General features: G+C 39.9%; 1 protein-coding gene across 2 annotated transcripts; it reads right to left on the bottom strand.

The window, feature by feature from the left end:
- Nucleotides 1-1,748: 1,748 nt before the first annotated feature.
- On the bottom strand, nucleotides 1,749-17,844 carry eif4bb (eukaryotic translation initiation factor 4Bb). 2 transcript variants are annotated; one of them, XM_056253936.1, is made up of 14 exons: nucleotides 17,758-17,844; nucleotides 15,675-15,815; nucleotides 15,278-15,483; nucleotides 15,045-15,161; nucleotides 14,909-14,963; nucleotides 14,666-14,818; nucleotides 9,855-9,989; nucleotides 9,210-9,350; nucleotides 8,841-9,096; nucleotides 6,781-6,854; nucleotides 5,987-6,229; nucleotides 5,743-5,896; nucleotides 2,387-2,459; nucleotides 1,749-2,154 (listed from the first exon to the last, which is right to left on the bottom strand). In XM_056253936.1, exons 1-14 carry the CDS (start codon nucleotides 17,768-17,770, stop codon nucleotides 2,077-2,079), a joined length of 1,839 nt encoding a protein of 612 aa, XP_056109911.1. In that variant the 5' UTR covers nucleotides 17,771-17,844; the 3' UTR covers nucleotides 1,749-2,076. The 2 variants fall into 2 exon arrangements, with proteins under 2 accessions (XP_056109911.1, XP_056109912.1); XM_056253937.1 differs by lacking the exon at nucleotides 2,387-2,459 and having other exon boundaries at nucleotides 17,758-17,770.
- Nucleotides 17,845-17,914: the final 70 nt, after the last annotated feature.

Raw genomic sequence — 17,914 nt, 5'->3', positions numbered from 1 at the left:
ACAGCAGAAAACACAGTAAACACACAAAGCACGGCACCTGTCACTAAAAGCTGAAAAAACACAGGATTGCAGTCTCACATAGGCTACCTTGATTCTGCTTTCTGTTCGTTCGTCAGCGATTCGCTTGGTGTTATCGCGTCGTGCTCAGTATGAAAGGGCCTTTACACCCAAGTTTTTAATGTCTCAATGCTATAGTTCAGAGATTGTTCATACTAAAATATAAATAATCAAGAGGAATACAGTTGAAATCACATTCAGAACGATTGTTATTAAAAAAATGTACAGCCAATCAGAATCTCAACGTCATCACACGTCAGCGTGGGCGCTGAAAATAGTAATCGTTTGATAATAAAATGGCCGTTTTAGTGAACGAGTCTTAAATCATTTTCTGAATAATTACCATATTGCACGGTTTTATGACTAAAAGTAGTAAAGGCCTGTTCACACCAAGAACGATAGCTTTAACTACAGTTTTAACAATCGTTCTAAATCTATAAAAAGAGGGAAGTCCACATCACAACTATAAAGATAATGACAGAAGAACGATATTGTTGTAAATACAGTTATCGGAATGAGTCGTGACTATATCTGATTTGCATAAATGTACTGGAAAGTTGTTTTTTAAATTAGTATGAAGCTAAGTAAACCTTTGTTCCATCTAAAAGAAACCTTAATGGCAGGCCAGGCAGACTACAAGAGCCATGGCATGTTTATAAAAGCCATAAGGATGACAAAAACATTTGATTTCACTTTATTTTAAGGCGTCATTGTTAGTGCAATTATGTATTCAATATGAATTAACATGTACTTACTATAGGATTAGGGTTTGGTTGACGGTTAGTTGCATGTAATTATGTATAGTTTACGATGGTAAGTACATGTAATATGTAACAAGGACACTTTAAAATAGTGTTACCAAACATTTCATAACAGGGCCAGAGTTCAGGTGTGGACACATTGACAATGCACTCATAATAGAGACTGCAAGAGTCCACCTAAGTAAAAAATTCCAAACCACCAGACAACTTTTTCTCCGCCAATAAAAAGAAATGCAGTATTTGTGTGAAGCTAGAACAGCCCAGGTTACAGGCAGGAGTGTTTCAGTTAGGGCAGCTGGGAAAACATGGACGGACAGCACAATATGACCACACAAAGAATGCAACAAGCTTTGCAACAAAGATCCCACCCTCGAATGGGCCGTAAAATCCATCTAATGAAGCAGTATGTGAAAGACACCTCGACAAACACATGGCTCAATTTTTCAAAGCTCAGAGTAAATGGCTCTAAAATGTAACCAAACTAGATTTCTTGTGGCACACATGCAGCTTATTTCAATACTCAATCACCAAGAGACTGGGAGGATCTGCACAGCCTCAGTGTTGGATCATTACATTGGTTTGAGAGCACTTTGAGGGAGTTCACTAACCTTTCCTTCTGAGAAAACAACAATGCTATGCAGGTTTGAGGAGAACAGATGAACAAAATAAGATAGAAACCTTGAGTTTCAGAGGATTTGAGAAGAAAGCCTATCCTGCTGCCTACACCTCAGTCAGTACTGAGGGTGTTTCTGCTGTCTCTGCTAATGAACTCTTAAGTGGAAAATTGATGTATAAGCCCCTTTCAACAAATATACACCATGGTTTATGGCATTACAAGACAATACAGGTCATTAAGTGACCAATTAAAGTAGATTTATGCATCATATTGGAAATGCTGACTGAATTAAATCAGAGGAATTCAGAGGCAAGTTATAGTATCTTACATACTTTTTTTTATTTATAACAATGACTTTCAAGTTAACAATGATTTTTAAATGTCTACATGAATGAATGCATTTATCTACTTACTGCACTGATTGTTTTCATTTTATTTTTTTAATTAAAATGGACCAGTTTTGGGAATACTTGTATACATTTCCATAAACGTGACACAGAACAGAATTGTGGGTACCTTAGCCATCATCCCCTTAAACTACGCCACTCCATCATCATGAGGGAATTCTAATTTAACCCCTCATTTGATCGTTCAGTTGCTCTTTTTCTTCTGTTCTGTAGTTAGTTGATCCTTCCTAATTGTTCATTCCTCTCCACCTTCATCTTCTCCCTGTTCTCCATCCATTAGTAGGGCAGCATATTTACTAGCTGAGCTGAATTGCTGTAGGGACAAAAAGAAATGTTATGACCACAATGTCTGTGATGACAAAATTAGAGTGGCATGAAGAAAATAATGTTCCGGTTATTCCCAAAGTTCTACACAACAGTGGGCTGAACACCACCACTGATTTGTAGTTTCTACAAATCAATCATCTTCGGGGGTCTAACTGTTCTTGCAATGTAGCCTACATGAAAAAACTGATTCAAGGGTCAGGACCAGGTGAGGTACTCACAGGAGGAACGCTCTCTTCATATTTCTTTGGTTCTGAGGCTATTCTGGGATCTTTGTCCCGCCTGACCTCCTTCCTGTCAATACAAGAAGGAGTTTAAGAATAGTTCACTCAAAAGCTAAAATTTAGTCGTCCTCAAGTTGTTACAAATCCATAATTCTTTCCTTCCACATAACACAAAGAGGACTGAGCTGCTCTTTTCTATACAATGAAAGAGAATAAGGACTGGGGCTGTCGTCCTGCAAACAGGGGGAAAAGGCATTTCTCAAAAGGCATGATTAATCTATTTAATATTATATTTCCCCCAAAAAGAGAGCCTGAATGAAATCTGTTCATTATAACATGGGATCATATCTCTTTACAAGACTCAAATTAAACTGCTCCATTCATATATATTAACCTATATAGATTATAGTTTTGGTTACCTGAACTTTCAAAGGCGGGACAGAACCATCTCAGGTTTTATAAAAGTCCTATGATTTTGGAACAACATGAGGGTGAGTAAATGACCATTTTCATTTTTGTGTCAACTATTCTTTTTTTAAGCACAAAATGTGGGACTGACAATATTCTGATATCATATTTTGCTCTTTGAACGCAGCACCTATTCTGCCATTACTGTAAATAGTTTGATTTAGTTCAGTGGCTACTGCTTGTGAAGAACATAAATAGAAAGATGCATCAACGCATTCTTGCCATCACTGATTATGCGCATTGTTCCAGCACTACTTGTCACCAGATTTTCGGCAAATAACAACCTTTTTTTATTTACACTCAATTGTAATATGATGCAGTTGTATGGATTACTTTTATAGTACTTTTTTTGTACACTTTATAACTTCCAATTCACTTTCAATATACAGTAAACACTAAGGTTGGGAATCGAAAATCAAATACTCTGCAAATCTGGGACTTTGACATTTTTGCGTGTATCTGACCGTTTAAGTGTTCCCGAAGCTCAAAGTTCACGTTGCTTGTTCATGTTCCCCTTTGTCTCAGAGTGCACGCACAGAAAGCCGCTTGAGGAACAAGGCGAATTCTCTTTCACACTTATAACTAGGATAATTACTATAAATAACTACAAAAGGTAGAGTGATGATGACAGTGAAGGACGAGAGAGGACCAGGCCTGGACTTTTACGTTATGTTTTGTTTATGTTTGTGCGGCAGTCGTCCCTGAGGTGCTGCTGCCTTTACTTATGTTTTGTGTTTGTTTATTTTTGGATTATTAAAGTGTTACATGTTTGCCGGTTCCTGCCTCCTTCCCATAACAACATACTTTGTTACAGTCTCATTTCGCGAAAGTCACATTACATGATTTTACTGATTTTCACATTAAATTTGCGCTTTAAGTTTGCTCCAGGACCGAAAGCGCACCAATGGAAGGGGGGGGAAAATGATTGTTTAAAGTCAAAATTAAGTACGTGTTCGGAGTTTGTCACACCACAGAAAAATGTGTTATTAGCCACCCAGGCAAATTTGAATGATAAAAAAAGCTGGCAAGTACATAAAATAAGCTATCAAAATCTTGAAAAAATGAGCAGTTTTCTCTGCTCTCAAACACTGGGGGCGTGTCAGCTGGCTGCACTGAAACCACGCCCACTCGCGGGAAAGCTGCAGACGGTGATATTAGGTGAAACTGCTTTCGGGACGGGAGGGTGAAGGCCGAGGCGGGAGATAGTCGGTTCGGCCCCATTCACCATAACGGATTATCAGTGAATCCCAGTTGTCTCAGACGAAAGTTTATAAAAATATCCCGTGTAAAATGATCACTACAGAGGCGGGTTTTGGCGGTGATCCCTCAGCTTTCCATCAAGGTTGGCTCTTTACAAAATTAATCCACCTCTTCTTGATGTGACCGTTTTTTAGAAATTTAAATAAGGACACCGATCTGTTTTGTACGTGATCACATCCAGGTAGTACGCATTTCCGTGACGAAGGCATAGCTAGCTAGTAACTGTAGGCTGTAGTAACTAATAGTACTGACAGTAACTCGTGATTGAGCGGCGGCAAACTGAGCATCATCAAGTAGGGGCGTGTCCAGGAGCTCAGGGGCTCCAGTGCGTCATCGAGCCCCCGTTTTAGCCCCGCCCAAAAAATCCGGAACACAGCAATGGTGAAAAACTGTTAAACGGTCTAACTCCACAATTCAGTACTTCATAGTTCACAAACTTTGTAATATATGTTTTAGGGTGTATTCACACCTGCCTTGTTTGGTTCGATTGAATCGAACTCCAGTTCGTTTCCCCCCTTGGTGCGGACCTTTTGGGCAGGTGTGAATACAGCAATCGAACTCGGGTGAGGACCAAACAACCGAACCGAGACCCAGCTGAAGAGGTGGTCTCGGTACGGTTCCAAACGAACTCGGTACGGTTCGTTTACGGTGTGAACATGAACCGACCCAATTGCAAGAAAGCACTGCGCCTTTGAGTTAACAGGCTTCCGTAGTCGGAGATTTTGGCATAATGGTTTGTGTTATTGTTGTTCAAGTGCGAAAGAGAATTCCATTCCGGCACGCTGTCTGGCCACACGATACTGTTGCGCCGCGCGTCTTTTTGCGCGTCGTGTGTGCGCATCATTGGAATGGAATGAATGAATGAGTGTGTGCATCAGGACATTCACATACAGAGCGTTCTCTTTAGTCTAATCGCACATAGATGCAAAAAAAGCTTTTGCAGTTCATATAATGTAACGATAGTTACAATACAAGGATGATGGTGCGTTAAACTGGACAAACTTAAATCGCAAGCGTTAACATTGACAGCACTTGTTAGCAGTATATACAATAAGAATCTTATTATTTGAATGTGTGAACATAGCCCCTCTCTATGAATCAAAACTTTATACCTTATCCGTCTTCTGCGCAGTTTCTTCATATTGCGTTTGTACAGAACAACACAAAATTAGTAAAATAACAAATATTGCAGTACGAAATATCTCCATGCTGAGCCTTTTTTGCACTTCATGATTTCCCTACTTGAGAATCCTTGTCCAATGAATGGACGACCTTAGCACACGTGTGGTTTTGTTTACAAATTTTGGTTCACTTGCAAAAAGAGCAGTGTGAAAGCGAACCGTACCAAAAAAAATATATATATTATTTGGTCCGGACCAAAGCAAGTGAACTATCGGACTTTCCTGGTGTGAATACACCCTTAGCAATACATTTCTAACACTTATTATGTGTTTAGAATTTTTTTTTAGAATTGCCTTTACAGGGACTTTAATCTCAATTATCGTATTTTCATTATCATTGGAAGCCGAAATCGAACCTCAATTTCGATTAATCGCACAGCCCTACTATGCAGTCATGTGAATTTATGAAGTGCATGACATTCACATTAGTGAAGACTGCCTCACCTGTCTGCAGGTTCTCTCTGCTTGTCTTTAGTTGGGCAGTCAACCCCTCGCCCCCACCCCCCTCCTCCTCCTCCTCCTCCTCTCCCAACTCCTCCTCCACCTCTTCCCTGAGGCAGAACTTTATTCCTTTGAACGCCATCATCCCGGTTTTCATCTAGCAAACAGAACAACAGACAAGTGAGAAAACTGTATATATTCAAAGGTTCTTGCCACTCTGTTGAAATGTTATTGTGGAGACTTTTACCCTTGCCCAATACAGTCTCCTCTGCACTTTTGAGAGCAGGTAAGGGTCCTTCCTTCTCATTAGCACTCCCCCCTGGGCTGCGTTTGGCCCAGGCATTTTCTTTAGGGGGAGGGGCAGGCATTACTTTCAGTGGGAGCCCTCCCTGATTGGAAGAGGGTGATGTACATGCAGGAGAGATCGGCTCATCCTCCTGGCCACTGAAGACTTCATTCTCTGAATGTTCACCATCTTGAGACCTAGATCCTTAACATCACAGATACAGAAATATATTTTTATTAATTTAACCACTGGATTTTTTGTTTTCCTGCTATCATTAGAGATCTTCAAACCAGTGTTATTTTAGTATTATTTATACACTATTAAAGCATTTAATAATATTTTGAATTAGTTTTTATTTATATTTTCAGTTTATTTTAAAGGATCAGTTATTTTATGTGCTTTTGTCCTTTTACATTTCTATTTAGCTTTAATTTATATTTATTTCAGCATTAGTTTTAGCGTTTTAGTAAAATTTCTAATTTTCATTTAAGTGTTGAATTTATATTTCACAAATTTTCTTAAATAGTTTTAGTTAACAACAGCAACATTGCTTAAAACAATCCATCATTCATTCAATGCAATAAAAAAAGCATATATAGCACTTCTACAGGTTTTTTTAATGACTACAACCGTTTCTAACACCAGTTGGTTGGTTATCAGCTATCATATGAGAACATTAATCAGAATTGTAATATTAGTGCATCCCTAATCTACATTCTTTGATAAGGTATCTGCTAAGAACACGAAAGTATTACCTTTAGGTTGTGAGGATTCACTTCCTGTGCGTTGCCGCTCTTTAAACGGCTCTTCACTTCTCCAACTCGGGTCTCTGAAAAAAAAAGAAAAGAAATTCAACTCCTAAAATTACTCTTTAATCACTATTTAAATGCCACTTTTTCAGAGACTCCAGGGCTGTGTCCGAAATTGCCACTTATACCCTTAAATAGGGCACTATTGATGGGGCAGCCATTTGTAATGGTGTTCGAAACCATAGTTGACGTTATTGAGTGCAATCATTCAATCCCATAATGCACCGTAATAACGAGTGTACAACCGATGTACGCTCAACGGCTAGAGAATACCCATAATGCACTGAGTTGCGCACTGAATGAATTCCCGCGTCTCACCAGGAGATGGCGCCTGCAGCTGAATCAAATCATCCATCCATTTTCCAAACCGTGCTGGTCCAGCGTAATATCATACAGGTATAAATTCCTTTTTAATTTGTTATTAAATTGATTAATTCAAGTTTATATGCTAGTTTCCATGTCAGAGTTCAAGATAAATCTTTCCATTACTACTGGAGCTGCCAGTTTGCTACATTTCAAATGATTGTTAAACAGCAAACACAAACTATGCAAAATCGGCAGCCCTTTCAGCTGTGTCCGAATTCCAGTGTCCGAATTCACTCACTCGTTTTCAAGTTTCAAGTGGACTATATCAATGGAGTAATGTTGGGAATAGTGAATAAGGGTATAGTGTAGGGATGGGACGGTATGAAAATTTCATATCACGATTATAGTGTCCAAAATTATCGTGATTATCAATATTATCACGGTTTTGTTAAAATGAGATGAAAGTGTTCAAAAAGAACTGATGCTCACACTGAAAACATTTCAACAAGTTTTATATTTGAAAATCAACAAACAACAGATAAATAAGCAGCTCTGTGCAGTTTTTTAAGCAAGATTCTGTGGCATTTCCTTCTTTATAATGCCCGTCGTCAATAGCAATGCGTTATTACACAGCGCACATCCATGTATCACAACGGGCGCGCTCTCGTTTCATTCAAATACAACTTGCCGTCTTGCATCTCCCGTTTTTGATTGTTGATTTATTGTTTACAGAGTTTGATAATATTGTTGTGATCATCTTGTCTGGACGATTGTTTGTACGCTGTACAAAATGGATTTATAAACGAGTAAGATTTAAAACACTAATCTCAATTAAATATGTCCCCGTAATTATGTGGTGGTACAAATAAAATCGGTTTAACAAGTGTACAATGAATCTATACGTTACTATCCCTTAAAATGTCAGTCTTAATAATAGTCTTGTTTGAAGTTGTTCGTTCGTCTTTGGCTCAAAGCCACTTGCTGCGAACTTTTCTTCGCGGAAGCTTCACGTCTATTTCAAGTGAGTGAGATAAAATATTTCAACTCAAAACAACATTTCGTGCCCAATTATTTCCCAGACGTAGTTTTGGTATTGAGGTCAAAGTTAACTTGCCGTGCGTTCGCTATACAACAGTGGGTGATGGTCACACAAGACGATCGGCAGATTTGAAGTGTTTCTATCTGCGACTTTTTGTTCTGCAGACAGGGTGACCATCCTCGATCAAGTTTCCCTCAGGACTTTTGTAAAAGCCAAAATATGACCACACCTCAGATTTGGTCCTCTTAAAAGGCTGGAAAATCTCCCGAACACGAAAAATCTCACTGCTTCCGCCATTCCTTCCCGAATAATAATAAAAAAACATTTCGCGCTGTGCCTGCGTCAGACTGTTGCTGGCTTGACGGGATTTACAGTGAGTTATTAAAATCGCGATAATCAAACACGGTTTTAATGATAATTAAATTTTAAACGATAATACTAACCGTCAGTATATTTTATCGTGGTTTATCGTGAAACCGGTAATCGTCCCATCCCTAGTATAGTGGGCGATTTCGAACACAGCACAGATGATCCTCAGCTGTATTCCATTTCATCCCATCAAGATTTTCTCACCACTAACAAACTTTCCAAGTAGACAAGAGTGTGGTTCGCTGGTGAGCAACCAAGTTTCGTATCTACCCATCTATTTCCCCCTTCTCACCGGTCTCTTGGCCGTCTCTCCGGGGCCCTGTTCTTGTCATCCTCCAACTGTTTCTGGAGTCTATCTTGTTCTTTCTTCAGCCTCTCCTCCACCTCTCTCTCCTTGGCGGCCGTGTCCACAGGTTTGGCTGCCCCAAATATAGAGGAAGCCCTGCTGGAACTTGTCGTGTTACTCTGGGGGGGCAAGCTTCCACTCTGTTCCTCCTCTTTTGGGATGCTCCGTGGCTTCAGGTTTAACTTGGGCCTCTGTGTAGAGGCTGGAACGAAAAATCTCATACAATTAGAATAGGCAGACAACATTTCTGATATAAAAATTTTATCTTTAAAGCTGACGTGTGTAATTTCTTCATGAGCTAATCTCATCATGTACCCCTATCTTCTCGTCCGTCATCCCTCTTGTCAAAATGCTCTTCACGATCTCCGTAGCGATCTCCATCACGGCGGTCATCAAAGTCTCGTCTGAAGCCACTGCTGAATCCTCGTCGTCCTCCACCACCACGTGAGTCAAAACCTAAGACAATCATATGACCGTAGCATTACTTACAAAGCAAACTGCAATAAATGTACACACCAAACATTCATGAACTCAAAGAGAAATTAAAGGGATAGTTCACCAAAAAATGAAAAATCTGGCATCATTTATTCACCCTAAAGTTGTTCTAAACCTGTATGAATTTCTTTATTCTGCTGAAAACAAAAGATGACATTTTGAAGAATATGGCTAACCTAACAGTTGATGGACCCCACTGACTTCCAAAGTATGAAAAAAAAAAAAATACTATGGAAGTCAATGGTTACCATCAACTGTTTGGTTATCAAGTACCAACATTCTTCAAAATATGTTTTTTTTGTGTTTAGCCGAAGAAATATTCATACAGGTTTGGTCTGGAACAACTTGATGGTGAATAAATGGTGACAATTTTAATTTTGGGGGTGAGCTATTCCTTTAATAACTTGCACCACCATTTTTGAGTAGAGTATCATAAGAAATTCTACTGAATGAAACTCCACCAACCTCCACGATCATAGTCTCTGCTACCTCTGTCGTCGTAGCGATCTCTCCCACTGAAGCGATCTCGACCGCTGTCAAAGCGATCATCACGCCTTGGAGCATCTCTGAATCGGTCCGACTCAAAGCGATCACGAGACCCTGCAAAAAGACACCACAAGGCATTACACAAAATAGTACATTAACTGTATGTTAACAGTCAAACCAGATTTAAAATGATCTAAATTAACAAAATAAGATTTATATTGTAATATTTCACTGTAAAAAAAAAAATATATATATATATATATACATATATATATATATATATATATATATATATTTATAAAACGGTTAGTTCCAATCCTTGATTCTGATTGGTCAATAGCTGTGCTTTATTCACGATAAAACACGGCTATGACCGCTTCACCCAACGGTTCTATGTATCACTACACAACACCCCTAGCAACCACTTTAAGCAACTTAAACAGATGTTTGATCTCATTGATATTGTTCATTTAAAGCTAGAGCAGAGCATTGTGAGAGATCGAGTAAGCGAGTGTACCTGCATTTACAGTAGACGTAGCATTTTCCTTCAGGTCAGTCCTATATTCATAATAAAAAAATGCGTTTGAATGTCCGCTGCATATTTTGTCCTTTTAACAGTCATGGGGTTTTCCGTGCATAACGTTAGTCATCTGTCAGTTGCGTCTGTCTTCTCCGTGATCACAAGTTCGAGTCCTTTCAAAAGCCTTCTCTACAGACTCACTCACTCACTCACTCATAAAGACAGTCTTTGCCGCCATCTATTGGCGAAATAATATATGTAACTTCTGTTGCTGTTCACGTTCCGGGACTATTTTTTCCAGCGGAAGGCAGGCTTTTAGTGATTTTACTTCATGAAAGTTGCATAGATACATATTTTTCGGCTTTAATATTTTTATTGTGTGGCAACCGTTTTATAAAAGCAATAAGGTACTCGAGGCAAGTGCTGTATCGTGAATAAGTAACGGCTGAAGGGGTTGCAGGCACTCCGCTTCGCGTCGTGCCTAACAACGCCCTCCAGCCGTTACTTATTCACGATACAGCACAGCCTCTCGTACCTTATTGCTTACATATACACACACAAACACACACACACACACACACACACACACACACACACACACAGACTCACCTAAAGGATTATTAGGAACACCATCCTAATACTGTGTTTGACCCCCTTTCGCCTTCAGAACTGCCTTAATTCTACGTGGCATTGATTCAACAAGGTGCTGAAAGCATTCTTTAGAAATGATGGCCCATATTGATAGGATAGCATCTTGCAGTTGATGGAGATTTGTGGGATGCAGATCCAGGGCACGAAGCTCCCGTTCCACCACATCCCAAATATCCTCTATTTGGTTGAGATCTGGTGACTGTGGGGCCATTTTAGTACAGTGAACTCATTGTCATGTTCAAGAAACCAATTTGAAATGATTCGAGCTTTGTGACATGGTGCATTATCCTGCTGGAAGTAGCCATCAGAGGATGGGTACATGGTGGCCATAAAGGGATGGACATGGTCAGAAACAATGCTCAGGTAGGCCGTGGCATTTAAACAATGCCAAATTGGCACTAAGGGGCCTAAAGTGTGCCAAGAAAACATCCCCCACACCATTACACCACCACCACCAGCCTGCACAGTGGTAACAAGGCATGATGGATCCATGTTCTCATTCTGTTTACGCCAAATTCTGACTCTACCATCTGAATGTCTCAACAGAAATCGAGACTCATCAGACCAGGCAACTTTGGTGAGCTCTTGCAAATTGTAGCCTCTTTTTTCTATTTGTAGTGGAGATGAGTGGTACCCGGTGGGGTCTTCTGCTGTTGTAGCCCATCCGCCTCAAGGTTGTGCATGTTGTGGCTTCACAAATGATTTGCTGCATACCTCGGCTGTAAAGAGTCAAAGTTGCTCTTCTATCAGCTTGAATCAGTCGGCCCATTCTCCTCTGACCTCTAGCATCAACAAGGCATTTTCGCCCACAGGACTGCCGCATACTGGATGTTTTTCCCTTTTCAGACCAATTTTTTGTAAACCCTAGAAATGGTTGTGCCTGAAAATCCCAGTAACTGAGCAGATTGTGAAATACTCAGACCGGCCTGTCTGGCACCAACAACCATGCCACGCTCAAAATTGCTTAAATCACCTTTCTTTCCCATTCTGACCTTTAATTTGGAGTTCAGGAGATTGTCTTGACCAGGACCACACCCCTAAATGCTTTGAAGCAACTGCCATGTGATTGGTTGATTAGATAATTGCATTGAGAAATTGAACAGGTGTTCCTAATAATCCTTTAGGTGAGTGTATATATATATAACAGTACAAATACAATACTAATATTTATGGCTCTAACTGAGTGACTTTTGATTGACTAATGACAAGGGCCCATAAAGCTGTTTTTCTATGATTACATACACATTACATATTTTACATGCATTCACATACATGTACGTACTTAATTAAATTGCAGAATACTTAAAGGGATACTCCACACAAAAATGAAAATTCTGTCATCAATTACTCACCGTCAAGTTGTTGCAACCCTGTATGAGTTTCTTTCTTCTGCTGAACACAAAGGAAGATATTTTGAAGAACGATTGGAACTTTGGCACCATTGACTTCCATAGTATTTTTTTTTCTACTATGGAAGTCAATGGTACCCCACAACTGTTTGGTTCCAATCATTCTTCAAAATATCTTCCTTTGTGTTCAGCAGAAGAAAGAAACTCATACAGGGTTGCAACAACTTGAGGGTGAGTATATGATGACAGAATTTTTGGGTGGAGTATCCCTTTAAATACATTATCTTTCAATTAGGGCTGCACGATATATCGAAAAATGATTATCGCGATAATAGTATATGCGATATCCGTATCGCAGAGAGGTGCGATAAATTACATTTATTTGATGTGCCAACAAGCATGTGTGTGTTGCGTGCATGCATAGGTTGTTTATCCAAATTCGACCAATCAAATGGGGCCTTACTATCTTTACACCCGCCTCCCCAGTAGGTGCTATTATGTTATTGGCTAGATCGGGCCCAAAGGGAAACCTAGTGGCTCAGAACAGAGAGTGGAAAATAAAAAGTAATGGCAGGAGTAGAGACAAGTGAGGAAAATGACAACAGCGAAGAACCTGTGCCTAAAAATAACTGTACGTCTGAAATATGGCAATAAAAAGTGTCACAAATGCAGGTACTGTAAGGGGCCGTTCACATATCGCGTCTAAAACGCCTGGAAAGCGCGGCCGCACCACTATCTCCTTTCCACAAGCGCTTGCGTCTGTCATTGCTATGCAACCATGACCTGCGCTGAGGGCTTTCCATGATGACGACTAAGTATCAGCAAAGGATTAATTGATTTCTAGGCCTTGTATTAGCTTTACTTCTAGATATATTTATGGAGATGAGAAATAAAAACCCACCCTGTACAGCTATGATCAGCTGTTCGGGCCAAGCTTTCGATGTTGTTACGGAAAGGTCGAAGCTGATCGTTGGTTTTTGTGACATGACCTGCTGTGAGCTTGCGGCATTCTGAAAAGTTGGAAAAATATGAGCGCCTGGAAAAATGTGCTTCCATTTTGAGCGTGCTTGTCACGTGCCTGCATTTAAAATAACGAATTTGCACGCGCAAAAAAACGCTATATGTGAAGATAAGTGACAGTTGTCACTAAAGCCTAGTTCACACTACAGGATTATAAACCCGATTTAAGCCCGATTTGCAAATCGTTGAGCTCGCCGACAGGTCAGGGTGTTATCGCGTGCAAATCGCGGGGGATTAGCGGACGATGGACGCTCGCCAATCTGTTAGTATGAAAGAGCCAACAACGCATCAAAGACGCTCGCTGACGCCTCGCAGACGCGTCGCCGAGCCCAGAAAAATATCTAGCATGCTAGATATCCAGAGCTGCACGTCTGGTGTGTTTTAACAAGAACTGAAGTAGCCAGGCTATGTCAGAAAAGAAAATTAAGACTCAAAAATATTTATAGAAAATAACTTGTTTTTATTCCCAATCGTTTCCCTGCACATGCTCCACTTGTCCTGTTTAGCCTGGCTGGACATGTGTCAGAGAGAAAAACTGTTTGAGAAATATAACTTGCCATTGATGTACAAGTGATTGCAATAGGCCTGTGTGTGTGTGTGTGTGTGTGTGTGTTGAGAAATATATACTGCAAGGGTAGGCTATATATATATATATATTTTTTTTTGTTATTTATATATTATTTTATTGCCATTACCTGTTTTCATACAAAAGTTTAGTTTGCTAAATATATAAAAAATGTTTAGTTGGATATTGGATGTGAAAAGGAAAGATAGAAGATAAATATTTGTGTGTGCTGTAAAGTGGTTTAAAAAAAGGAAATCGGAATCGGCCTAGAAAATTGTAATCGGTGCATCTCTAACTGTAAGTGAGATTCCACCCTCTATGGGCGAGTTGAAAACATGCGGAACAGCTCCTTCTACTGGCTGTAGTCTTTAGCCTCTGACCAAAAAATCGTCATTTTGCGTCATCGGAGGATTTTTTCCAGACAAAAAATACATAAATCTCTCGTCTCAGGGGGATATGAGGGTGGAAAGCACGTTAATTTGAAAATACTACAGGTTTTCTACTAATACAAAGCTTAATGCTAAATCCTGAAGTATCCCTTTAAGCTATTACTTTTAGTAATCATGCAGCTCTACTTTTTTAATGTTATAAAAACTTTAATTTCACTTGATAGTAGACATTCTCAAAAAATAATATATGCAAAGTATTTTAAGCATGATATACATTTAGCATCTGTTTAACTTACTGTCTCCAAATCCTTCGTCTCGGCGTGGTCCTTCATCTTGCTCGCCACTCGGGCGTGCCCTCCAATCAGAATCAGTCTTATCAGGGCCACCGTCCATCCCACGACCGCGATCTCTATCCCGGTCTCGCCCTGACATTGATCCACCATCCCTCTCTGGAGGAAATATGACGTTAAATTTAATCAAGAAAGACACTTTCACAGAGGCAAAAACAATGTGAAGGAGTTTGTATATCATAAGTTCACCTTTGTCATTGGACTGATCTGCGATATCCACCCGGATCCGCCTGTTCCCAAGATTCTACACAAATTTGATACAACATTAATTTAAAACAGAAAACAACAGCAATGCACTGATGTCAGTATTTTATTGATGACCTACCTCTTCATTTAGACTGAGCGCACGCAAGATTGAATCAACATCATCAAATTCAGCATAACCAAATCCTTTAAGCCTTTCTGGGTTATTAGGCTCCCGTGGCAAACGCACCGCACTGATCTGATAATATACACAAAAGACAGTTACAAACAACCTGCACTTGTCAAGCAGTTAAGATATTATAAGTATTATCTAGACATCCCATTTTTAAACATGCATGCAGCGTATCCACTGACCGCAAGTCCCCTAAAGAAGTCTTTGATGGATTCCTCGCTGACATCGTAGGGAAGGTTACCGAGGAAGGCAGTGTAGGGCGGGCCGCGTGGCAGCCGAGAGCGGTCAACGTTTGGCTCCCGTGCTGCACGAGGCGCAGTAGGCAGGATGGAGCGATCGATGGGAGGAGCTCGATATGTATCCTCCGTAGTATGCCAGGAAGTTGAGACTAATGAGGAGGAGAATGGGACTTGATTAATACAGAATACAATTTTAATTGACTGGATTTCAAAATGCATCGGATTCTATTTACACCTGTATACGCAAAACAGATGTTAATAGCACATTTGTCATGCATCTCTTAGCAATGAGTTGGTTTAGATTTTAAAAGTAATGTAGTCCATTCCAGGATTTACTCACCATCTCCATCCAAGTCATCAGTCTCATCTGCCCAGCTGGTAGTCTTCGCGCTGGGGTAACTGGGGGGTGCACTGCCACTGCTATCATTCGCAAGGAAATCAGTCAGGGTCAGGGTCTTCCCCTTCTTCTTATTCTTCTTAGCTAAAGAAAGAATAACATATTCTATGAGAATGCCAAAACTGAGCTATTTCATTATTTGATACATTTATGCATGTTAAAATTCACAATGAAATGAAAGTAGCGACTGATCTTTTCTTCCATGTTGTGGTGTATATGTCAGTGAAAGATTTTTGAAAAGGGGGAAAAAAAAGTAGGGCGGGGACTTGGTTCTATTTAACGGTTGCTGATTGGATGGAGGCCAATCTGAATGCAAGCTTGAGGTTGATTGTAAGAAAGTGGCAGTGATTAAGCGGACTAAAAAAATTGGAGGAGTCCGGTATACGCCAGAGAGAAATCTGTCATTCATTTCACCAGAAAATTAGATCAGAATTATGACAATTTGATTAAGAATTAAAAAGTCAAAAAAGGAAACATGCATGGATGAATTATTTACAATAAGATTAATAACATGCATTTAGAAAACAGGGTGAATTCTCATTTCATGCCCAGTTTGACATTCTAGTAAGAAAAATATTTTGATGTTCCCACCATAGCTTGGCCACATGGTGACAGAGATAACAGACAAAGTAAGATTATGCAAAAAATGGATAGCCTGCCTTAAGTGAAATGTCATTACACTTGTAGAGGATTTCCTCTACAGCAACATCTCAACACCCTAAATTAAATTGTATGAAACCCAAAACAGATGCTAATAGGCTTCACACCACTCATTAAATGTTGATTAATATCACACTTATGCAAAAGACGTGCTGATGCTATGCAACTAGGAAATGAAAAGGTGAGACAAGGCACTCAGTGAGCCTCAACAGGGATGTTGTAAGGGGAGGAGATGGTTCACTCAAATAAAAATGAATGGGAATGTCTAACATGAAATATGGTAGCTTTAGGCCTGCCTTACAGTTAAAAGAGCCAATGATCTTGTTCACATAAGCATTGTCTGTTTATTTCTCTATAACGTATGTGCGTTAATTGGACCAGCCAGAGAAATAGAACAATTTATGATACCACTGGTGTCAGATACTACTGATTCAAAATAGGCCTATCTCTTTCAGCGGTAACATTAACATTCTTATAATTCAGTCTTTCCCTATTCAAAAAGATAGGGGCTGTACTTGCATAAGATGTACTGTGCATCTGCCTGGTTGTACAAGACTTGGAAATAACATTCAATAATCATATTTTGAGATTTAATACATTTAGATTCGTTTTGTTAACTTACTTAGGCACTATTTTTTTGTATGCTATGTCATACTGACACGTCAATTAATATAAGGTAATAAGAGATGTTTTGGTCGTGAATTCCTCGATTATTTTAAGTAATCGATTAAATTAGTGAATGATTCAATAATGACTCAACAGAAATAAGACACTCGCCATCTGCAAGAGTAACGATGTAACTGCACTGAATGAGTCCGTTACCACCTAAAAAACGTTTACAAAATCCCCACCACTACAATCGGTCCAGTCTAAACGAGCACAGAACGACCACGGTTCCGTGCACGTGGTGAACCCTCCGGTCCCTCCTCTGGAACGTACTGCGCATACGCACCAAACACGGGTTATTAGCACCAACCAGAACTTTATGCACTATCATTGAACATAATATTTTAACTCTCCACACACTAACCTTATGAACTACCACGTACATTAAATTACCTGAACATCCGTTTGCGAAACCTTGTCGCGTCCTAAAACTAAGGGGGACAACGAGACAGACGAGGCACATGATTTGGCCGCTAGCACACTGGCTAATTTATCTGAGCATACGGCTACCCCAATGCGACTAATCCATGTTTTCAATGCATTTAACCAACAGATTTAACAGCGCCGCGTTTGAAAAACGGATACAGTGAATGCCATAACCATTACGCTTGAACCCAAGAATGTTACACAAACTTGTTTATAGCTGTTTCGCAAAGAATCCAACAAATATAGGCAGAGCACGAGTGCGCATTATTCTTACCTGACGCCGCCATGTTGGAGAGTGTTCTGGTGGAAGAGTCCCGGATGAAGGCGTCAGGGATTTGTCACGGGGTTAGGCAGGCAGGCATCACACCCTCGCTCACAACCACCACGATAGCATGTTTTAGTAGTTGCACATTGCGAGGATGTAAAAGCTG

This window comes from Rhinichthys klamathensis, unplaced genomic scaffold (assembly GCF_029890125.1).
Source record: "Rhinichthys klamathensis goyatoka isolate OS25496 unplaced genomic scaffold, OSU_Roscu_1.1 h1tg000109l_1, whole genome shotgun sequence".
Lineage (NCBI taxonomy): Eukaryota > Metazoa > Chordata > Actinopteri > Cypriniformes > Leuciscidae > Rhinichthys > Rhinichthys klamathensis.
Note: the sequence above shows the minus strand (reverse complement) of the source record. Positions and strands in the feature narration are given on the sequence as shown.